Source organism: Notamacropus eugenii, chromosome 3 (assembly GCF_028372415.1).
Source record: "Notamacropus eugenii isolate mMacEug1 chromosome 3, mMacEug1.pri_v2, whole genome shotgun sequence".
Classification (NCBI taxonomy): Eukaryota; Metazoa; Chordata; class Mammalia; order Diprotodontia; family Macropodidae; genus Notamacropus; species Notamacropus eugenii.
In genome coordinates, this window is record NC_092874.1 from 482,700,976 (window position 1) to 482,725,397 (window position 24,422).

At 47.2% G+C, this 24,422-nt stretch overlaps 1 protein-coding gene across 3 annotated transcripts; it reads right to left on the bottom strand.

Annotated features, from left to right (window-relative positions):
- Positions 1 to 2,538: 2,538 nt before the first annotated feature.
- On the bottom strand, positions 2,539 to 24,422 carry INHBA (inhibin subunit beta A). Of its 3 annotated transcripts, XM_072599111.1 has the most exons (3): positions 24,325 to 24,422; positions 21,043 to 21,657; positions 2,539 to 8,634 (listed from the first exon to the last, which is right to left on the bottom strand). In XM_072599111.1, the coding sequence occupies exons 2-3, from the start codon at positions 21,434 to 21,436 to the stop codon at positions 7,748 to 7,750; spliced, it is 1,281 nt and encodes a 426-aa protein (XP_072455212.1). In that variant the 5' UTR covers positions 21,437 to 21,657; positions 24,325 to 24,422; the 3' UTR covers positions 2,539 to 7,747. The 3 variants fall into 3 exon arrangements, with proteins under 3 accessions (XP_072455212.1, XP_072455211.1, XP_072455213.1); XM_072599110.1 differs by lacking the exon at positions 24,325 to 24,422 and having other exon boundaries at positions 21,043 to 22,027; XM_072599112.1 differs by lacking the exons at positions 21,043 to 21,657; positions 24,325 to 24,422 and adding an exon at positions 20,703 to 21,018.

Genomic DNA, 24,422 nt, shown 5'->3' on the forward strand with positions numbered 1-24,422 from the left:
TCCTTCTTGACCTTGGGCTATGGATAAACTATCTGACCATTAGTTATCTGACCAGTTTGTCCTTTCTCTTCACTCACTATTTATGTCTTCCAAGTGTGTGGGAATTATGTTAGATGAAGGGTCAAGAGCTGGATGGAACCTTTGAAATGGATGGGTCCAATCCCTTCATTTTACAGAGAAGGAAACTGAGGACCTCTTTGAGGCAAGGTTACTTGACCAGCATCACACAAGAATATGTGACAGTCTCAGTATTTGAGCCTAGATCCCTTTACCCCATATCTACTCAGGTATCACTAAACTTTCTACTCTACAAACACAGAGTCCCTCCATGACTAGAAAATCACTGGTAGAAGCCATCTACGCAAATGCAGATTTGGCAAGATCTCTGAAGGTAACTGGGCTAGCTAGATTCTATCCCATATCTCTTTTTTTTTCTTTCACAGATTTCATTTTTTTAAAATAACTGTCTGACTGATTGACTGAATGAATGAGTGAAAACTTCTCACTAAGTACCTCCTTATTCCAGGAGGAGTTTAAAGGCCTGTGGGTGTAAATCCTGAAGTGAGACAGTGGCTGCCCCTTGATGTGCTCCCAATAGGAAGAACCAACACATCCAGGGAGCAGGGACCAGAGGAGGATCCACAAAGGTGGGAGGGGCAATAGCACAATCCGTCAGCACTCATTTTTCAGGCATGATGATGACACTGATTTGATTATCATCTCCTGAGGAAGAGGCAAAAGGGAAGGGAGAACAGAGAAGTTGACATGTAGGTGGATGGTTGGGGTCAGGGGCTTTGGTGTGTTTTATCACTCTCTGGTCCCTTGGGACATCTCAAGTGCAGGGCAGATTTCCAACTCTGGGGACTGCGGACAGAGGCAGGCTCCTGGAGGAGTTCTTGGGTGTGCCGTTGGTGAGAAGAGGAAGGCAGCACCAGGGAACAGATTTTTTCAGCCAAGTAGAAGGCAAAGTCATCTGCTAATAAGGTGGGAGAGGCTTTGAGGGCATGAAGAGAGAAGAGAGGGTCTAAAACAACCTATATAGAGAGTATGTTAGAAAGTAAATCAAGATAAAGTCGATAGATTGCTAGGCAGCAGTGGAGACGTACTTAGATAACATGAATTACTAGTGAATCCAAGTCTAAATCCAAATCTAACTTCTACTTTCTCAGAAGGTAGATGGTGTTGGGGTACACAACCATGCAAAGGGTGGAGGGAGAAGAGGGAGCATGCACATAAAGGGGTGAGGACAGTGCCCAGTTAATCTCCTTAACTCTCACATCAAGACTAGGAAAAGAGGAAAGAATCTGGCGCTGGACTGGAGACTCTGGAAGGAGGATGAAGGTGAGGATGGAGGGATGCAGAGAGAGACAGTGAAGGGCAGGGGAAGGGGGTTTGGTGTAGTGAATCATTCAATTGATTGATCAAGTTTTGAGTCAATGGGAGTTCTGGATCAACTCAATTGGTTCTAATGTCTTTGATTAAAGCTTGGGCCACACATTCAATACCTGGTGGCTATTGGACTTTGCTCTGAACCCCTGGCCCACATTGAAGCCAGGCAGCCCTGTGCAAGGTGTGTACTACAGGTCAAATGTAGAAACAGAAGAAAAGAAACCAAAGGTACCAGCACAGCACCATCTTCCTCTAGGGATACTGCAATATGACCAGGTCTCTGCTTGGAGGCTATGCTTCTTTCCTACAATCAGTGAGCATGCTAAGAAAAGATTTATGTGGGTAGAACAAGGGAGACAAAAAGAGGCTTCTTTCTTCAGCCCAGATCACTTCCATGAGGAGAATAATGAGGTAGAGATGGTCTTCTCCATGGAAGATTCTCAGGATTCCTAATTCCTCCTGGCCTAGTATATCCAAACTTGTCCCTGAACATGTTATATTTGGAAAAGACTTTCTTCAAGGAGCCAAGGGGAGTTATTGCTGACTCCTTTGGGCCAAGGTGTGATTGGAAAGCCCTCTTTCTTTTGGCTAGGCCTCACATTCTTGACTTCCCATTCAGCCACCTTTTGTTTAATACTCACGTAACTCTTGTGTGTTTTTCCCATTGTTGTTGAAAAGGGGCAAAACAAAAAACTGAATAAACCAAAACCATAGCTAGCTCACAGTGATTTGGCATCTTCCCTGAAAGGCCCAGTGCAAAGGTGTTTGCTAGCTCTCTAGAGCATGCATTTCAGGTGGTATGCATTGGGTGCCCTCTTGCCTGTCCATCCCTCTGTCTGTCTCCCCACTATTGCCCATTGGATTGCCTCTCATTCTCTTATCCATTTTTTTTTCTTTCCTTTGATTCCCTTTCCCTCACTCTTCCGATCTTTTTCTTGGCTCTTGATTCTCATTTATTCATTTCTTTCTCCAGCATACTCCCCCCTTCTTCTCATTCTATCATTCATACTCTCAATTGTCTCTCTTTCTTTTTCTCTCTCTCCCTTTCCTCCCATCCCCTTATGAAGAAGTAACATAATCCAGCCTCCAGTGCTCTGAGTATGTGTCCCAATACCCATGGGAAATCAATCATAACAGTTAAGATAGAAATACAAATAAACAATAAAGGCCAAACAGGTCTTTTTTATTTAACATAAGGCAGAGAAGCTATCAGGAGCTGAAGAATATTGTCCCTTAACTGTACAAAGTAGAGATCACATGTCTTCCAAATATCCGAACATCAGATGGAATGCCATGAAAATAAATAACTTCTACAATAAACAGATGAAAACATATCAAACTGTTATCTCTTTAAACATATTGTAAATAAAAAAAATTGCCAGTCCTTCTATACAATAAATATTCAGAAACCATTGACATAGTTGAAATGCACTCATATAAATTAACAACTTTAATTAGTTAAAGCACTGCTTGGGGGATGCCCAGGCCCCCAAACCAAACAAGCAGACAAAATCAAATAACAGCAACCACAGAGCACAAGCATGTTGAAGCCGAACAGGCTTTAGGGTATCTTGGCTTTCAGATTATGTTTCTTTTCTAAAGAAAAATACTTTAACCATTGTCAATATCTTGTTTTCCAAGCATTTAAATAGAAGGGAGAAATGAGGGAGGGGATGGATGCAGAAAAGAAAATATTCATTTGAAATCCAAAAGAAAGAGCGAACAAGTGAGCAAATATAGCCCAAGTGGTATTTGTTTGTGCCCATGCAAATGGGGACTTCTAACCATTCATTTTCTTTGACCTACACAACAGCTCCTCCAAGATACAGGGTTTAATTTAAACCCATACAACTCCCTCCCCCGGCCCTCCTGCCCACATCTTCAAGTTTTCATTCTATGTGTAGGTTTTGGGGGGTGACTCATTTTTTTTGACATCAAAGAGGAAGGATGCCAGGAGGCCCACAGGGAGGGAGGCGTTTACAGGGAGCTGGATGATTGGAATCCAAGTTCAGTACAAATTGGAACCTCAGAGCGGGTGGAGACTCCAGTTCGTAACTCTCTTAGGATCATAGATCTGAAACAAGAAGAACCTGCCGAGGCTGGCTAGTGCAACCTCATTTTACAGATGAGTAAACTGAGAGCCTGTGGAGAAATAAAATGACTTGTTCAAAGTAGTAGTAGTAAGGTAGTAAGAGGACAGGTAGTAAGGTAATAAGGTAGGTAGTAAGAGGACAGGTAAGATTTGAACAGAAGCCCTCTGACAACAAGATTTAGCCCCCATTCCGTTGCACCAAAGGAGGGCAAACTTCCCAGCTGAGCCTTTGGAGAAGGGAAGATGGAAATCAATCCTAGATGGACATCCCTACAGTTATTCTTTACAGACAAAGGGATCTAAAGTCAGTGCCTGAAAAAGCTTGACTATACTTTTAAGGGGACTCAGATAAAATAGTCACAGATAGCAACTACATCCCCTTGCAATATCTACCTGTTTTCTTAAACAGGTATTGGATGCAAAAGATTTTTCCAGGTATCAGAATGATTTCATTGGGTTCCTACAAATTTTAGTTCCCTGTGACAAAGGTGAACTACACCAATAGAATAGATGTATGTGTGTAACATATGTAAAGTGATTTGAGTATACATACACATATACACACGGGAATATAGATGTATATATGTATATGTAGGTATATACACATATACAAGTACACATATGTGTGCATACGATCTACTCATACATAGAATTTTCAGAAAGGGTCTTAAAGACAGCAACAATGGAAACAGCTTCAACAAAAACCAAGTTCTGAAGGAACCAAGCTACATAAAACAAAATGGACTCCTATTTAAAAACCAGCTCTCTAACAAGGTTAGCACAAGCATGAAATCTCATGCATCCCACAAAATATCTTGAAAAGGGTAAAAATGTCTAATTCTAATTATACTGTGGACATGCCAACTGAATTAAACCAAATTAAAATCTACGTGCATGTGTGTCTGCATGTGTGTGCCAATTGTCATCCCAGAAGTGTATGTGTTTCTTGTCACTGGGATTTATTTGTAAAATTCAAATCAAATAGTTTTCATTTGTCTTTGCTTCCTGTTATATTATCTACCAATCAACGCCCCCCACCTTGTCTGATACCTTCATGGTTTGTCTTAAATTGAATTGGGCGATGAGCTTTGCAGTTTAGAAACACACAATCAGGTACACACTAGCTGCCATTTCTTCCTCCTCTCTTCTCCATTTGATCCTTTATGGAGGACGTAGGTCACAGCCTTGTCTAGTTTCTTATTCTGGAACCCTTCCCCCATTCTTTTCTGAGCCTATATGGGACTGACTTCCTCTTAGATAATTTTAACGCCCTTGTCACTATAGCTGATGCCAATTCCAAGCCCTTCAATAGAATGTTAAGAAAATTTGGAATATTGGAAATGACATTAACTGTTGCGCCCTCTCCTCCTTCACTTTGACCTGGTTGAGATGTTCTAGCAAAGAGGAAAGGGGAAACCCAGTCTGTTTCCAACCTTCTCATTCTTTGCTGCCCAATGACCGTTCTTCCACCCAAGCACAACAGCCTTCCCTTCCTTGCCAACAAGGGTGAGGGTATAGTCACCATGTAGATTTTGCAAGGATAGCTGCTTTGTTTTTGCTAGGGTTTTGTTTCTTCCCCATTGGTACTTGATAACCCAGTGTGTGTTTGCGTGTGTATGTGTGTGTGTATATACACACAACCCACGTACATGTGTAATGTATGTATATGTGAATATGCACACATGTATGTGTGCTTATATACATACATATATAAAGAATCCTACAGATTGACAAGGTTTGCAAAGCCTTAATATTTTACAAACGTTTTAGTGATTAATTTAATTTTTACCCAATTATTAGCAAATTGTCCCAAAATTTTTTTTCTTTTTGCAAGATGCAAACAAGTCTGTAAAAAAAATATATCTGTATAAAAAAAAAGCACATACATGAATAACCCATAGCGGTACTAGGCAACCTAAATACTGTGGAATAAATTAAAGAAAACTTAGCTATAATCATGGACTTTGATATTTATAAAACAAAATATTTTTTTTCCTTTTTTTGCATCTCAGTTAATACAAATAAACACAGGCAGGCACACACACACATATACACACACACACATACATAGAGTTTTGGCTGAAGATACAAATAAAAAAATTAAGGGGTTTAAACCCTTATCCCCTCCCCCTCCCTCTCCACCTAACTACTTTTTCTCTTCTTATCCTGACTTTTTGGACAGCTTGGCCACAAGAATATTCTATAAGAATCCTTTAACCAGCACCAGTGACTGCTGGCTTGTAGGTTTCTAAAAGCCCAGTTGTCTACAGAGAGTCAGCGCCCTCACAGCAAGTCTCCAATGGCATATCTGTAACTGAAAGCTGCCATTGCCCAAAGATTGGAGATATCAAAGCTTTCCCTTTTTCACCTGTGGGGGCTGACAGGTGGGGGTCAGCTGAGGAAAAGAGGAGCCAAGAAGAGGCACGGGTTCTCATGTGACTTTAGAGAGGGTCTTCTGGAAGAGTCACTGGCATTTCGAGCTCAGTTTCAATCCAAATGTTCAATGGATCCCCACACAATCCAAAGAGAAAGAAAAAAATAAAATCACACCCTCTTGAAAAATACTGTGTTTTGCACACAAACATTCATTATTTTAGGAACATTAAAAATGACAGCCTGAAATTCTGAAAATATATGTGGACATGATACAATGTAGGTATACATACACACATGTGTTCTTATGCATGGGGCATGTATACACAGTTGTGCATGGGTGTTTGTGTGTGTTGTGCATGCACACACATGTGAGTGCATATTATCTGCACACACACAGACGGACAGGAGTGCATACACATCTACTGTTTCATGAATCTGATTTCCAACAGTGTACAACTACTGTACGTCCAGCAAGAAATGTCCCCTGCTTCCTGGCTGTACTCTGAAGAGGCCTGGCCAAGACGGAAGGTCTTCCTCTGCGCTAGCTCCCACGGGCCCCATGCCCCTTCCATCGCAAGCCTGGCCCGTCGCCATCACAAACAGACTGTTTAAAGGCTCACACAAACGTCTTTGGTGTACGTGTCTATTCATTTGTAAGGTACAAAATAACAATAACAATAATTATAATTATAATAATAAAAATAGCTATTTTGTGTGTGCTAGCAGTTCTTCCATAGCTCACATGAAGTGCAGCTCTTCCCCTCCCCCCACCCCCACAATACTTGTTAAATAAAGATTAGACAGGTCAAACACCATCGTAGTGCAAATAGTAAACAATGAACGACAATGACGACGACATTTACAAAAGACAGAACTGTTTGGATCAAACAGCGTTCCTTTCAAGTATCTCTCCTTGAAGCAAAAAAAAAAAAAAAAAAAAAAAAAAAAAATTAATCATGTTATTTCCAATACAAAAAAAAAAGTCTTTCTTTTTGTTCTCTCTCAGGTAAACAGTTTCAAACCAATTAGGTTGCATAGTTCTAGAATCATGAGCACCTTAACGAAATGTTACTTGGTATTTTCCCTTCCTTGGGTCTCTCATTTCTCCCACATTCTTGTTCTCTCTCTCTCTCTCTCTCTCTCTCTCTCTCTCTCTCTCTCTCTCTCTCTCTCTCTCTCTCTCTCTCTCTCTCTCTCTCTCTCTCTCTCTCCCTCCAAAATAATGCAGAAAAGGTGTGATCACCCTGCACAACACGTTATCCTTTTCTTGCCAGGCTCACTCACGCCATAGACAGTGTGCGCAAACATGGATGTGGGTCTCACTGTGTACATACACTGCTTTACTCATAGATCTATACATATATATGTGTATGTACAGACATACACATATATATGTATATATCGTAGAGGCATATAGACATGCCCTATGGCCTTGGCAAATTGGGGCAAAGATCCCTGGGAATGTTCCACTCCGTGGCTTTCTGGATACTCTTGGGAATGGGGGGGTTCCACGTTACTGACAAGTTAGGGGAGCTGACCTCAGGGCTTGTGCTGAGAGGGATCAAAGGGCCAAGGCTGCTGCATGCCCACCACCAAAGTAGCTAGTTTGTTCTCCTTAGGAACAAGGGAGGAAGGAGGATTTCCCCTCCTTCCTCCTCTCCAGCCCCCAGCTCCTTCCCCTGCTCCTTCTCTGAACCCAGGCTGATGATGGTCTGCATGTTTCCTTCATGTGTCTTCGGCTGATTTTATTTCAGTCTCCTGGAGAAGCCCTGGCCCAAAGGAGGGTCTTGTCTCTGGTCACTCATTGCCTTCTCACTGTCTCCGCACCTTTCCTTCTTGTCTGTCCATAGCCCCCAGATCCCAGGGGCCCCTCTGGCTGCAGGAGAGGGCTTAGGAGCAGCCGCACTCCTCCACTATCATGTTCTGAATGTCCTTCTTGATGATGTTCTGGCCATCATCATAATACAACATGGACATTGGCCGCAGTTTGGTGGGCACGCAGCATGACTTGAGGCTGGAAAAGGGGCTGTGCCCCCTCATGCGGTAGTGGTTTATTACCGTGGAGTGGAAGGACAAGGATGAGCCAGAAGTGCCTGCTATATGGCTGGGACACTCTCCCTCGCAGTAGTTGGCATGGTAGCCCGTGGGGGCGATGATCCAGTCATTCCAGCCAATGTCCTTGAAGCTGACAAAAAACTGTTTTTTGCAGCAGATGTTGACCTTGCCATCACACTCCAGACCGCGGCGGCGGCGGCGGTGAGGGTGGTCCTCAGACTGGCGGGCTTGCATCATGAGGAAAGGTCTGTGCGTCTGTTCTTTCTCTTCTTCTCCTACTCCACCTTCTCCTGCTTCCTTCTTTCTCCCTTCTCCCTCCTCCTCCTTCTTTTTCTTCTTGCCCGACAGTACCAGGTTGGCACCTGTCTCCTGGCACTGGTCACAGGCAATCCTCACATCCAGAGAGCTCTTACCCTGGTCCAATAGACGTTGTATGCTGCTGGAAACTGGGAAGATATGCCATGTGCTTTTGCGGGCATCGACTGCCTTTTCAGAGATCAATAGTTCGCTCTTCTCACCTTTGAGTCCCACCTCCTCGGCCTCATCTCCACCATCGGTGCTCTGGGATTGCTTCTGGTTCTGGTAGAGTCGGATGGTCACTTTGGTCCTGGTTCGGTTAGCCTTGGGGACTTTCAGAAATAGCCATATTTCAGCACGCTCCACCACAGAGAGGTCACTACCTTCTTTGGAAATCTCAAAGTGTAGCGTCTTCCTGGGAGTGCCTGGGGTGAGAAACAGCACAAGAAAAAGGAGGGAACTGGTTAGTGTGAATGTTGGAATCTGTTCACTGAACTGACCAAGATCACAGGATAGTTGGAGGGGAACTTGGGGATGACTTGAGGGTAGCCCACTCATTTTAAAGAAAAGGAAACTGAAGCCCTAAAGAAAGACAGAGGGACTTGTCTAAAGTCACAGGGAGAAAACAGAAGAGCTAGGACCAAAGAGAGAGGGAAGGAGAGACTTTGTAACTCAGAAATTTTTAAAAAAGAATGATAAAAATGTGTTTTTACATGTAACTGGGGGAAAAATAAAATATTTTTTTTAAAAGAGCTGGGACCTGAAACCAGGCCTCTGATTCTAGCTCTGTTCCCCCACAATGGGTAAAGTAGAATTCTCCACTCTTAAACAACCACATGCATGTAGGAGAACATTGACCTGCATTTGTCTATTCCTGTCTCAGGAATCAAACATGGCTCTGAAATCCTGCCCCTGAAAATATACCCCCCATTCTCAGCACTTCATGGTTGGCTTTCATATATACAAAAACCCTCCTTTAAATGTAGAACATGTTTCCACCTGATAGGCCATATGTGGCCCAATGGACAGCGAACTGCCATTGGAGTCTGGAGAAGCCATGTTCAAATCCCTGCATTGATCTAATCCAACGGGGTGAACTTGGGCCAGTCCCTGAACATCCTACCATCCCCAGCATCCCTAGCAAACTCTTTGTGTCCCTAAGCTGGATACAAGGCACTTGGCATACCAATGAAATCCTAGTTTTAGACCTTCTCTCCTCCATACAAATAAAACCTAAGCATAAAACCAGAAATCTTAGCAGCATCATGCTGAGAGAACTACATGTGTAGATATGCTATCATATGTGTATTTGTAAAGAGGATTGTGCCAACATGCATGCACCATCCATGCACATACATGGTATATGTGGTTTATGAATGTGTCTGACAAATGTAGATGTGGGGCACACATTTGCATTTCCACACATAACATGCATAAACATATACACATGTATGCACATGAGTACACACATAATATGTGCATACAACTAGATATGAATATAAAACATACACCTGACAATGTTCCATGTTCTCATACTACATATGCATTCACAGAATGCAGAATCACATCTAGGAGCAAAGGGATGATAATGCACCATCAAGATGTGATTGTCTGAGTGTCATCTGGAGATCCTTGGGCATCCCTGATGCCCAAGACTTTTTCAGTGGGTCTGGTAGACCAAACTATGTTTATAATTACATTAAAGTATTTTAACTTCTAATAAAGTAAATAAATGGTAGATAGAGCCCACATCAGCAAAAGCTCTTTGGCAGGAGATCCTCGATAATTTTTAAGATTGTAGATGGGTTCAAATAACACGATGTTTGAGCAACACTCTGGTAGAATTAACCACACAGGGCTTGAGATCCAGAGACATCCCAGCTGAATGTTTGCTTCCATTGCTGGCCGTAGAATCGTGATTAAGCACTTAGCCTCAGTTTGCTCATACATAGAGTGGGGATAAGTTGGTACTGCTTATTCCATAGCTGTTGCAAGGGAAGTGTTCTGCAAACCTTCCCCTCTGCACAGATGCCAGGTATGGTTCTATATGCATACATGCCTGACTTTGGGTCCATGTTCAATGAGTTCAAATGAATTTACTTCAGTAAGCATTTGAGGCTGTGTCAGGCATTGTACTGGGCACTAGGATGAAGATAGAAATGAAACAAGAAATGGTCTGTGCCCTCAAGGGTAGGGGTGGCAAAATACACCTCATGCACAGCGAAATCAACACAAAAGGTAGACAGAGTTAACAGAAAATCCTTGCCTGAGAGCACAGGTGGGCACTCCCTGGCCTTTGGGAGGGTCTTCTAGCCATATTTCCATACCTCCATATAAAGAATGGAGGATCTGGTAGAAAGTCCCTAGACAATGCCCCCCACATTCCACCTTTGTGCCCCCTGTAGTCTTTTCTGGAAATTCAGCCCTGCTGAGGGCTCTCTCCACGGCAATGGTGACAATTCAATTGTGCACATCAGGCTGGTTTCACCCTCTCTGCAGCAGAAGGAAGCCTTTCGGCTCCCTTTTCATGGTGGATTTCATCCCTGTTTTAATACTCTTAGCCCTGTCTAATTCTAGTTATGGTAAATCTGACCTCTCCTGGAAACCAGACAAAATGAATGCTGTAGTCTGTCTTCAGGTCTAATGTATGGGGCAGGGAGAGTTAGGGAGTGTGACTCTGCCTCTTGGCCACTGGGCACTGTGCTCCTTAGGATAACCAGTGTCCCTCTCATGTTGGGGGGCACTACACCGACATTCTTCCACAAAATAAAGGACAGCCCAGAAGGTGAGCTCCCTGGTTTAGGATGAAGCCAAAACAAAACACCATCGGTAGATTGATAGATGGTCTGGTTTGCCCAATGCCATGGACACAGGAGCTCTGCTAGCTGATCCCCATGAACCTGCCCTCCCCTACCCCTCCATGTGGGAATGCCAGCTCTGTCCATAGTAGTGCTAACAAGCCCCCTTCTGTCTGCCCAGGCAGGCCTCTGAAATCCTAACCACTTCAGGGTGTCAATGGAAAGGCCCAGAGACAGGAGCTGCTCAAACAGACCAGCCAAAGGGCAACGACTTGGTTTGGTTTCTCTAGGAAATTGAGAGCATGAAACTGTAGATGTGGAATCATCCCCAGGATGTGAAAGGGCACCTGGTTTCAGTCAGCTCATTCCCACAGATGTCGCTGATGCCTGTTCCTCAGAAGAAGGCTGGGGGAGGGGGTTGGAGGTCAGGGAGCAGGAGATGGTCCCAAGCAGAATGAAATCACCCCCTAAGCAGCAGGTTGGCAGAATACATGATGTGCTCTATACTCCTGGAGGACCTTGGACCAGATTCCACTCCTGAGAGGCAAGAAGAACTGGAATCCCGGGGCAATTCTCCATCTTTCTAACCCTCAGTCTTCTTATCTGTCAACTGGGGATAAAAATGAATACCCAGGGCATCTACTTCACAGGGCTGTTAGAAATTTCCAGAGAAGGAATACAAAGTCTTTGGTAAAGGTCAGCTCTGATTACTGCAGACAGAGACAGCAGGTGACATTTTGCCTTTGTGGGTCAACTGTTCCCAAGCCATCTCTGCAGCCCAGTGCCTGTCTGTTTGCCAGGATCATAGACTTAGAGCTAGAAGATATCCCTTAGTCAAACCCTCTCATTTTACAGAGGAGGTAACTGAATCCTAGAGAGGTGACTTATCCAAGGCCACTCATTTAAGTAAGTGCAAGAATCCAGGCCCTCTGACCCACACTGCCTCTCTCAGAGAAGAGGACTGCTGTGATGTCCTCTGTGGAGCAAGAAAGGGCAGATGCTAGGTGACAGTTTTTACCTAAGGTGTAATTTGGGCTCTGTATAGCCCTAGGTCCGGAAGAACAAAAGGTTTTCAGAGTTCAGGTTCATAGACCTAGAGCTAGAGGGGACCAATGAATCTAAACCCCTCATTTTATAGGAGAGGAAACTGAGGCCCTGGGAGGTTAAAAGACTTGACCAGAGTCACATAAGATAGTATGAGAAGTAGGATTAGAACCCAAGACTTCCTCACTACAAGCCCAGGACTCCATCCACTACATCAGTGATGTCAAGTGTATAGAAATGAGAGCCACTCAACCGGACGAGAAGCAACTTGGGGGGGCCACAGATCGACTTAGAAACCCACTTATTAACATTATCTATGTTCTACCTTGTGATTATTTTTTGTTAAATATATCCTAGCTACATCTTAATCTGGCTTGGCCACACATGGAAGTGTTGGGGGCAGGGGACTGCAGGCTAGGATTTGACCCCTCTGCCCTAAACCAACTGCTTCTCAGGTTAAGAAGAGATTATGCCCCCCTCCCCCCCACCAGGCAGCTGGACTGGGATGCAAGTAATTTCTGAGCATCATAGAAACGAGGAATGTGGGAAGAGAGCCCAATGGGAAGGGGCTGAGCCCTCTCAGCTGCCGATACATCAAGGACCCAGGAAAACCATAAACTCTCTTGTCTCCCTGTCCTCCCTGGCCGTTTACCCTCTGGCACTGTGTGTGCAGAGCTTGGCCCAGCTACCCGTTGGGATGGTTATTTAATCATCTGGACAGACACTAGCAGCACCTTTCCTGTGTTTCTCCCCCCTCCTATTTTTGACAGTTGGACTATCCCCTCCAAATATCCCCCTCCCCTGTCAGTTCTCGAGCCTGGAGTCCATTTCTGGAATTGCTCTAGAATATAATCCAGAGAATTTTCACAGGGAAGAAAATAAACAAGAAACAACACTCAAGGCAGCAAGGCATGAAAGCTCTGGCTCCAAAGCCCGGGAGAAAGGCGAGCAGAGGGACTCCTGCTTTCTCATGTCCACCTCACCTACAGGTACCTCTTTTTTTCCAAGTTTTCTACCAGCCATAATAATGGAAGGCAGATGCTTTCTTATACCCATGCAGGAGGTGGAAGAAGAGAGTGGCAAGGCACCAGGGATAGAGGCAGGGGCTCCCAGGTTGGATCCCTCCCCTGTTCCTGGAGTATCGAGACCTCATTGGCCCTCTCTGTAAAATGAGAAAGGGGGGCAGAAATCAGAACAAACAAGATAAGCCCCAGGGAACCTTCTAGCTGAACTCTCTGCTTCAATGAATACATGAATTCCATTTTGTCAGGCTTTGGTGTTTTCCACCCCTTTCCAAAAAAGAGGGAGAGAAAACAGACAGAGATGGGGGGGAGGGGCAGGAGGTGGTAATGGGGGAAGAGAGAGAAAGAGAGAGAGAGAAAGGGAGAGAGAGAGAGAGAGGGAGGGAGAGAGAAAGCCCTTTGATATCGTTCATGGATTGAAAAGAGACAAAATGGCCCAAGCAGACCGCTGGAGGCGCCCCAGACTAGCAGGTGCCTGAAAGCATTCTGCCTTTATGCTTTTCTCTTCCAGTCCAGCTCTCCATCTCACCTCAGCCAGCCTCCATGAGCCTGGGGCTTGCTCAGGGCTCTCTCGGGGCAGCCTCAGCACCGCCCTTCCTGGCCCAGAAGCCCAACAGGGACTGACTTCCCACCCTGCCCCCACTCACTTCACTGATTCCTTCCCCAAGTCGGACATGAGCACATACAGGTGGTGGGGGGATTGCTCCTGCTCCCAGGTCCCTCCTCCTCCTCCCCTCCTTCCTTTTTTCCTTCCTCCTTCCCCTCCTCCTCTTCTCCCATCTCTCTTGGAAGAGGCATGACAGCTGTGATCTGGGGTCTGGGCTGACCTGGACCTCCTTTCAGGTGCCAACTCTCTGACCAGCTTCCCTTCCTCCCTTTGCCTTTTTTCTCCTGCCCTAGTTGATCTGAAAGGCAGGCATCATAACCAAAGCCATCCCCCTTTCTCATGAGCCTGCTCTGCTCATCTCTGCCAGTGGCTGAGTCACTAGGCAGGGAAGACCCACGCAGGGGAGGTGGGTGGGGCAGGGGAGCTGGCTGCTGCTTTGGTCTTTCTCTAGGAGGGAAGTTAGGCCAGGGGTCCAGGGCACAGGTTTCCAATCAAAAGCTGACGGTGGTCCAGGAGGAAGACTGAGTAGTAAAGAATGGGAGAGGGGAGGGCATCAGGAAAACACTGGGAGACTGGTAATTGACAGGCCATATCTTCCCATCACTACAGTGGAGGGATGAGGGGCTAAAGAAATGCGGATGATCAGCTATCGAACGAATATCGGAAAATCTGAATGTACACACACACACACACACACACACACACACTCATACATACACACACACATACACACCCACAAGGGTTCTCCTCTATGGAATCCTAATAGTTTTGATTTGGGTCTATGCTTGTGATCTCACTGACATGGGTCACTCCCTTGTCTGGTTCCTGAAACCTTTACAGAGTTGCCTGGGGACACTGAGAGGTGTCTTAAGAGACTTTTCTGGGATCCCAGAGTCAGCCTGTGTAAAGGCTAGGACTTGAACTCAGATCATCGGACTCCGAGGGCAGCTCTTTGGCTTACGTCACTTGCCGCCTAAGGATCAGAGGAAGAAGGAGGAGCCAGGACAAGGGGCTAAAGAGACCTGAGAAAGCTTATATTCTCATTCTACAAATGAGGGAACTTAGGTTATAAGAAGTTCTTTCCTCACAGTGGGTCTGACAGCTGATCATAGTGACGGGAATAATGAATAATATAAAAACTCGCATTTCTGTAAGCATTTAGCCTGTTTATCTCAATGGATCCTCACAACTCAGGGAGGCAGGTGCTATCATGACTCCCATTTTACAGATGAGGACACTGAGGTAGAGGGGCTCAGGGACTTGTTAGCTCACAAAGACAGTGTGTCCAGTGACCTACTCACTTTCCCGTTGTGCCAGAGAGGTTCACTCAAGAAGTCATAAAGTTTATAAGAGAAAATGAGAACAAGATAATCATCATAATAAACAATTGTTTTATCCAAGTGTGCGATGCGACCGTCTGCCAAACATGAAGCAGAAGAGAGCCCCAGTCCCAGGACCCTTCTCATCTGAAATCCATTGAGAAAAAACTATACGACGAAAAAAATGAGAACCTCAGTGACAGAGGCTATGTGATGCGGTGAGGAGTCAGCAGCCCCTGAGCTCGGACCCTCTTCTAACTGGCGCTATCTCAGGGCCCTGTGGGGCCTTAGCACACTACCGAAGTGGTGCGTGACTGCCAAGCGGGCCTGGAAAACTCCAGGTTCTGGAGCAGCTGACCACACTTGTCAGTGAAGGGAGTCTCCACACTGGGAGAGTCTCCCTGGATTAAAAACCCAGCCAAGCCAAGAAAGGGCAGTGCCAGCGATGGCCACTGGCTGGCACATGTTTGCAAGGGGCTTTACATCCTCGCTCTATTCTGACCGCACAATGCTATGAAATGAGGGGTGGGGCAGATAAGCTACCTTCCTTTCTTCACCCTCACAGCACTTTAGTGTCCTGGGAGACTTAGGGGGCGGAGTTCTTATTGTTTATACAGAGGATTTCAACTCCTGTGGAAAAGAAAAGGAAAAAAGGCCCTTCCCAAGTCTCTGTAACTTTCAGTTTTCGTCCTGGAGCTGAGAGTTTGTGAGTTGCTGTACCAGGGGCCATACAAAGCTATCATTAACAGACTGGGAAGCTTTTACCCCATGAACTCCCTCACACCAGGCCTCTGCAATCCGCTACCCCCAAGAACGGGACCCACAGAAGGCAAGGGAAATGTGTAGGGAGCACTTAGGGCACCTGTAAGACTCATTGATCTGGCAAACTTTGGACCTAGCTCCTTTCTGGAAAGACACAGATATTCCAAGATCTGCATTTGAATCTTGATGGGGGAAGGGAGCTGGTAGACTAGGCAGGAGGCAGTTCCCTTTCTACATACCCCTCCAACTCCTCAGCAAGAGGAATTCCTAACTTCAGTATAAAAACCCCATCCTATCCAATGGCTTCCTCAAATGCTTCTATCTGGGAAGGTTCAAAAATATCTCATACTAAAGATAGGTCAGCTAAGAAGTCCTCGACCTTTGGGATGGAAAGTGTTGTGAATCATGATGGAGCCCTGGCCTAGGAGGCCCATGACACCCCAGAAAAGCGGATGGCTAACTGTCACAGAAAAATTATTTTCTATAGGAAGTTGCTAGATTCCCCAAAAGGACAGAAGCTAAGCATGGCTATGCACATTATACACACCTAGAGATATCCATCCATCCATCCATCCATCCATCCATCCATCCATCCATCCATCCATCCATCTATCTATCTATCTATCTATCTATCTATCTATCTATCTATCTATCTGTCTATCTGTCTGTCTGTCTATATCTATTCTGAAAACTACATAAAGTCACTTCATTCCTGATTCTGTCTTTGCTTTCCCTTTCCTTCCTTTTCTAAGGCTCCCACTGTTTCTGAGATATCCCAAAAGGGGCCAAGGACTAACTCATCAGTCAGTCAGTGATCAAAGGCACTCCTCTCATTGTCTATGGGCTGGAGGGACATTAAGCCAATTGATTAGGAGGTGCAATGGTGTTAGGTGCCATGTCAGGAATGACAGTACCCCCAGATGATGGACTCAGACCAAATTGCCACAAGGTGCTAAATAAGTTCCCTTGCATATTCATGGGCTCAAATTCGTAAGCACACACACACACACACACACACACACACACACACTTCCCCTTATAGTCATTCATTATTGTTTATGACTGTTGGGAAACGACTGGAACCTGCCAAGGGGGCTTGACCAATTCAGAGAAGGAAGGAAGATATTTCTGGGGCAAACCATTTCTCAGCTTCCCTGCTTAGGTTGGTTTTCTAATCAAGAACTGGTCATTAGCCTGCACCCATGTGAAGAGTTATCCTCTCCCCTGACCTCCCACCTGCCTCTCAGGCTCCTTTCCCAGGGTCTCCTCTGCACTGAAAGTGGGGACACATCAGGGACTTTAGCATTCCCATTCTTTACGTCAATGGGATGGCACTGGTTGAGTTCTAGCCTTGCAGTTCATTCAGGCTCTGCTGTGGACCCCTCTGAGGGGAGTTCTCCCTTTGAGGGAGGGGGAACAAACCCTCAGCCCTCAGACCATATGACAGTGGCTTCTATGAGACGGCTGACGGGTCTCTAAGGCCAAGTTGCTAACAAGCATGATGCAAAAGTCTTTGGGATGCGCCCTCTTGTGGCCTGTCCCCTGGTCTAGGCAAAAAGAAGTAGGTGACCCCCACAGCATCCCCACTGTCTGTGTTCCTGCTCTGGTGCCCAACACAGCCTGAGCCCCAGACAGAGTGTGTGTGTCTCTAGGTAAGGAATCAATCAGTGGCTCCAACCTCCCCCAAGCCCTCAGCAAACAATCCCCTCCAGGCCCCAGGATTCCAGGGACCTCCTCCCGAAGCTTTCTCGGCCACTTTCTCCAGCCGGGCGGTTTCAGATTTCTCCTCTCCTTTCCTTCCTAGTTCTCTCTCCCCTCCTCCTCACTGTTGCCTGGGGGCTTCTCTGGTCGGTCACCTAGCTGGCTGCTAGCAAAGCTGCCAGCCTCATCCTCTGCCCTGGGCAGTGGCCCAAAGCTTAACAGTTCACTGACTAAGAAGTTCATTTCTTTAATAAAACAACACTGTTGCCCCTCTCCCCCCACGCCCCATAGCAACATTTGCAAAACTAGAGGGAGCCACCTGCCAGGGTACTTGAGGCTCCCCCACCCCTTTCTCTACCTGCTTTCAGAAAACAGGACAATCCCTGGAGGCCATCCTCTGAGGTGGGGGGAGGGGCCCCAAGTCATCCTGAGAACTCACCTAGACTCCACATGTAGCTCTGAGATGAGAAGTCAAGAGAAAACATTTTTTTTTTTTTATTACTGAATGGAAGCAATGGGAATCAAGGGCTGGATCAGCACAGCTGTCTCCCTACTGCTTGTCATGAGCTTGAAAAAAGCCATGCCTGGAGGTAAAGCCGGGAGAAACCACTCCACCTGCCAAGAATGACATTCAGCTGAATAGGCACCAGCCTGGGTGCTTCAGCAGCAGACTTCTGGGTCCTCACCATGGCACCCTCTGCCTCCAATGCGCCTTAGGAGGCGAGTGACAAAGAGATGGGCAACCGTGAAATCTGGGGCTGAGGGTCATACTCAGGGTGTCTGGACTGGGCATTCCATTGGCTCACATTTGGACCGTAGAAAATACCTTCTAGTCAACTCTGGAGACCCTCTATGGGGGCAGCATCATTCTGCAAGGCCCGTCTGCCTCTGTCCATCTCTTATCATCATCAGAGCCAGATCCTCAACCCCAAGGCCAACAGGTCCTGAGCAATCCCACACTGGCTCTAGGTCAAGGGTTTCTTAATAGAGATCAGATTCTTAACATGACCTTTGGCAATCTGGTGAAGCCTACAGATCCCTTCTCAGAATCATGTTTTGAAACACAGAAAATCCGTAGGAATACAAAGGAAATCAATGGCATGGAAATACAGTTATCAAACTTCGAAACAAAATAAAAAAGTTTTCCCAGCCCAGGTTAAGAATCCCTGCTCTGGAGCCCACAGTTCCTTCTGTGGTGGCAAAGTTTACAGTTTTGAGAGATGATGAAATGCTTATTCTTTTAGGGGGAGGACAGTTCAAAACAAAACGACTTTGCCAGGGGCCTGTTCCCAACACCCACTAACCCCCTCCCCCCTTGAATCTTCAAGCAGGCGAGAGCTTTCCATGACAAGGCTCAACTCTAGACAACATGTGATTCGATTCTAACCCTAACCCTTTAACTCCTTAAGAAACATGGCCCTGTTTTCTTCAAAGCGACTGCTTAGCAGGTACTAAAGGCAAGGCCTGTTGTGAGTCAGAGAAGAAAGCTGTCTTGGCTGAGAAAGGAAAAGGCAGAAGGTTGAGGGAGGGTGGAAAACACCAGAATAAAAGAGCAACTCTGTCCCTGGTGCCCAGGCAGAGACCCCTCCCAGGAGATGGTATGCTCTGGCACTGAATTTGACTCAGTTTAGATGCTAGAAGCCCCTCTCTCCCAAACTATCCTCAAAGAGGCCAGGGCCAGAAGAGCAATGATCTAAAGAACTGCTGTCATTGGCCATGTGGTACCCCAGGAAAAAGCCAGCTGAGGAGGTACAATGGATCAGAGTCCGGTGCCATAGGAGGTATGTAAAAATACCCACTACATTGCTTTGTGCCAGGGGATTCCAGTTACAAGGTTTGGTGGCAGCGTAACCTAGGATGATACGTACTGACTGCCCCCAAATTCATCAGGTAGAAAAGAAAAGAATTGTGGGGAGTCCCTAGCCTAAGTCTGGAGGGAGCCAGCACTAGGGAATGGATGATGCTGTACTGGACTGACTGAGGGCAGCGGGAAGCTGGCTGGCAGCAGGCACTGTACACTTCCTGTCCTGGCACTTCTTTCTTGCAAACAGGACCTCTGAGTCAACAGGTTTTCAGGGCTGAAAAGTCCTAAGTATTGCCTGGATTGTGGTGCCATTGATGGCCAACTTCTCAGAAGTGCCCGGAGCCTCCTTTCTGACTAAATATTCTCTGCGGAAGCAAACCGAACTAGGCTTCTTCATCCAGTGACTCTGGGGGTGGGGGAAAGCCCTTTGCCTGAGGGGTGAGGGTGGGGGTGGGCATCTGGGCACAAATGCTCCTTTTCTGGATGTGCTTGCAAAGCCCAGCCTGCTCCTGTCCCCTCCCAGGCACTAGCTCGGGCCAGGTATTTTGTCCCCTCCCAGGCAAACAGGCACCAGGGGAGCCCCCTTCTGCCCTGCCAAAGCTCTGCCTCTCAGGGACCCTGTGAACAAGGGACCCGAGGAGTATCTGCAAGTGGCCAGCAAGGTTGCATTCCTTGGCAGGGGGCAGCCTCTCCGAAACTTCACAGAGAACAAGCCTCTTTTTTCCCTGCTTTCTTTTTTTGGTTCAGAGGGCAAAAGTCAGTGTTACAAATGTTACCCATGTGAATGCCAGCTCAGAGGGAGCTGACAGCAAGTGCGCCTGCCCCCAGGCCCTCCCCAGCTAACGCCCAGGGTGTGCTACCCAGAAAGAGATTCACAGAGACACGAATGGAGCACACGACTGTCTGTCCCTCTGTCTGCTGTCCGCCTGTCCCTCCGACTGTCCTCCTGTCCCTCCGACTGTCCTCCTGTCCCTCCGACTGTCGGCCCTTTGGTCTGTCTCTATCCGGCTGTATCCCAGGGTCTGTCGCCCTTCAGACCGTCCCGGCGGCAGCGACCTCACCTCAGCTTTCAAACAATTCTTCCTCCTTTTTCTTTCTGACTCTCCTTCCCCCACACCACACAGAAAACAAAAACAAACCGGGACGGCCCCAGCGCACGGAGTTTGGGGCCCGGGGCGGATCTCTCAGCTCCCGACTCTGGCTTCGCTGGGCTGGCCGCCACCCTGCTCCCCCCAGACTGCCAAGCTGGGAGTGGGAATCAAGCGCTCCCATCTCCCCGCTCCTGCAGCAAGCCCAGGCAGCCTGACTTTCGGTGCTGGGAGGCTGGTCAAAGACCTTCCTACCCTCCACCCACCCCCATCTCGCACCCCCGTCGGGGCTGTCCGAGTTAGGAAATGTTAGCAGAGAAGATACCACAGATCCAATACCGTACCAACCGAGAGCAGCCGACACAGCCCCCACGGCCTGTTCAGTCCTGTGCCCAGGCTGCCCATCTCTGCCTCCCTGGCTGCCCAGCCACGACCAGCGGCAGGCGATGCTGCCGCCCACACATGTCCTACCCAGTTCTGTGCCCAGGCTGCTCACCCCTTCCTGTCTGCCAGTCACCGCCAAGGGCAGTGACCGATGAAGCCTGCAGGTCCTGCTCCGCTCTGTGCCCAAGCACCCACCCCTGCCTCCCTGCCCAGCCCAGGAGTGCCGGAGCCTAAGGGAGGCACCCATCTCAAGTGCAGTGTGGTGCGGGTGGGGAGCCACGGGGGCGAAGCGGCAGGCACCCACCTGACTCGGCGAAGGTGATGATCTCGGAGGTTTGCTCCAGGAGCTCATTCATCTCGGCCCGGCGCCCAATGTCGTCCTCGATCTCCACGTACCCGTTCTCACCCACCTTGCCCACATGCAGTTTTTTGATGGCATTGAGCAGGGCAGCCTTGGGCACGGGCTGGCTGACGTCGGGTCGCTTCTTCAAGTGCAGCATGTTTAGGATGTGTTTCTTGACGGCTTCCACCATCTCGGGCTGCGAGCTGGGTATCTCCTTGGGCAGGCTGCTGAGGGCACAGGACGGGCACTCCGGGACAGGGCCGGGGCTGGCGCCCTCCGAGCCTGGCGTAGGGGAGCTCCTGACTCGGATCCAGCAGAGAGCCAAAAGAAAGCCTCTCAGCGAGAGCCCAGGCATGCTGGCCGCCCGAGCTGGGGTGATTCGCTTTTTTAAAAGCCCGGGGAGCCTGACCCCCTCCCTCCGGCAGGCAGTGGGCTGGGGTTGCTCGCTCGCTCGCTCGCTTGCTCTCTCGCTCTCTCTCTCCTCCGCGCGCTCGCTCTCTCTCTCTCTCTTTCTCTCCCCCTCTCTCTCCTTCTCTCTTTCTCTCTCGCTCTTTTTCCTTCTCTTCAGCAAATTCTCTGGAACGAGAACAAAAAGTTTTCTGTGAAGTTTGGTTTGTAGGTCCCTTCCCTCTCTGAATGCAGTAAGTACTGGACGTCTGTGGCTGTCAGGGAGGAGAGTTCTGACTGTCTCAGACTAGGATAGAGGGAGAGAGAGAGAGAGAGGGAGAGAGGGAGAGAGCGAGAGAAGGGGGAGAGACAGACAGAGACAGAGGGGGAGAGAGGGAGGGAGGGAGAGAGAGAGAGAGAGAGAGAGAGAGAGAGAGAGAGAGAGAGAGAGAGGGCGAGAGAGAGAGAGAGAGAGAGAGAGAGAGAGAGAGAGAGAGAGAGAGAGAGAGAGAGAGAGAGAGAACGAACGACGGATTGGCCTGAAGTGAGTGAGTGAATGAGAGAGGGAGGGAGTTTTGTCTGTGAGTAAAGGCTATGTATGAGTAGGGAGGGGGAGGAACAGCCCAGATTCTGACAGGCTGCTTTCCTTATGCTCCCTGCTCCCCAACGCACACCTCTCTTCAAATACCACCATTCTCATATATGTATGTATGTATGTCCTTTTTACTCTCGCTACTTTAAAGGGAGGGGGATCGTTTTCTCCGAGTGTACCCTCCCTCTTTTCTACTTTACCTCTCCCTGTTGTTTTGGTTTTTTTTAATTGCAAAGTTTAAAGAAAGTCAACTGGATTTTTGGGGGGCTACTCCCTAAAAATCTTGGACAGCCACCTGACTCTGAAGGTGAGAGGGTTAAGGCTGAAAGGGGGATGGAAGCAGCAATGGGGGAGGGAGGGAAGGCACAGAGAAGGGGGAAAGGAACCGGACCCTGAATGAAACTGAAAAGACCATGTTTCTCTTTCCTCTTCATTCACATTTAAATGTCCAGGGTTATCAACACTGGCAAGGGATCTGAAGGCAGCAGAGGAACCGTACTTTGTTTGGGATCATAGAATATAATACACATTTCTGAACTACAAAATGCTGTGAGAGAGAGAGAGAGAGAGAGAGAGAGAGAGAGAGAGAGAGAGAGAGAGAGAGAGAGAGAGAGAGAGAGGCTAGAGTGGAATTTGAATCTCTTTTCTCTATCATTTTCTCTCTCGCTCGCTCTCTCACACAGACACAGACACACACACACACACACACACACACACACACACACTAGTTTGCTGCTTTCTTCAGAATTTACAGATCCAACCCCAAAACTCACTTGTTCTTTCTCACTTTATTTTACACACATTGTGCACTCCTATGCCTTAATAATTAGCTCTGAAGGGAAACCAATCTGAGAAGTATATTGTAGGATGGTTTACTTCATCACGTGACTATTCTTCAACTTGGTTCCCCTTGTCCCCCAGTTTTTTAAATATGTCATATCTTTTAGTGTGTTTCTTTTTGCCCAGAGGAAAGATGCAAGAGAAATCTTTATGTGTTTTCATTTCCTTTTCCAAATGAAAGACGAACCAGACTTTTACAAACAGTGCCTTTCCGGGAGGGTCCTCACTGACGCTATGCTGTTTCCCCCTTATTGTCTAGATTCTGCCCCTTTATTTTATCCTGCAGAAGTTTCTTTAAGGTATCTCTCTCTCTCTGAAAGCTCCCCCTACCTGCCTCTCTGTGGGCTTCCCTCTCCCACACAGAAACCCTTTCTATTTCTGTAGTCAGCTTATATGTTGGCACCCAGTGTGTACAGTACATTACAGTTCAGCATCATCGTGGTGGAAAAAAAATCGTTTCTAAATCTAACCACCGTAAGGTTTCCAATTCCCTTAAACAATGAGGGCATAAGATCTGAGCATGGAGGGATGGAAGCAATTGTGGAAAGAAGTTCAAACGGGAGAGGAAAATGAACAATCTCCAGTGGGGTGATGCAGTCTCTATAGTGCCCACTGTCACCAGAATAACACTTTAGAAGGCATTTCTTGCCATTAACTCCCTCTTGCATTGGTGCTTTGAGATCGGCTAACCTCAGTTCTGACCCTGTTACTGTTCAGGATGTGTCAAGTGTTCCCTTCCTCACCCTTGCTTTTTGGGGGGGAGGGAAGGAGGAAAGAGGAGAGGAGCCAGAGGGGAAGGCAGTTGCACCGTCCTCCTCTCCTAAACGTATATGTGTAATATAATCCTTCAGATGATATACTTAAATATTTGGAATCTCGTAAACACAAGCCCCAAACATATTGTAATTCAATTAAGTTTTACAAGTGAGTCCGAAAGAGCACTAAAAGTTTAAGTGACTGCAGGAAAGCCAGCAAGGGTAGGCAGAAGGGAGGGGAGTTCAGCCTGCTTGAAGCAGCCCCACATCATCCCTCTCATGACTTGGCCTCCGATAGGTGTCTGTGGGTGGGTGGGTGTTCCCTGAATTTATTGTTTGTGAATGGGAGTCTGCGAGAAAAAAAAACAAAGTCTTTTCATCTCCCATGTGCAGTTATTTGTTGATGCTGACTGAGGTGTGCTAGCAAAGCCAGGTTTTCTGATACCTTGTCTGGGATCCATTGCAAACTCAGCATGAACCTGCTTCATGGACCTCAAGCCCCCACCCCATCCCCTCCTGCAAGCCTCCTGGTATGTGTTGTGGCCTCCTCAATAACCTGCAATGCTCCTGCCTCCCCACCCCACCTAACCACAGAAGCAGTCTTGGAGCTTTACATTTTGTGTCCCTGTATGTGCAGACAGGCCCTCAAGAAAAGTTGGAAAGATTTACCTTGCTGTTTGCGGGGCTCCCACCAGCACACTCTCCTTGAATGAGGACAGAGGAAGGCAAGAGCTTCTTGGTAGTATTCCTAATGGGAAGCTTTATAC

Coding starts and splice junctions, on each gene's coding strand:
- INHBA (XM_072599111.1), bottom strand. CDS start 21,436: ATGCCTGGGCTCTCGCTGAGAGGCTTTCTTTTGGCTCTCTGCTGGATC. Junction 8,635..21,042: donor CATCACCTTCGCCGAGTCAG/GTGGGTGCCTGC, acceptor TTCTCACCCCAG/GCACTCCCAGGAAGACGCTA.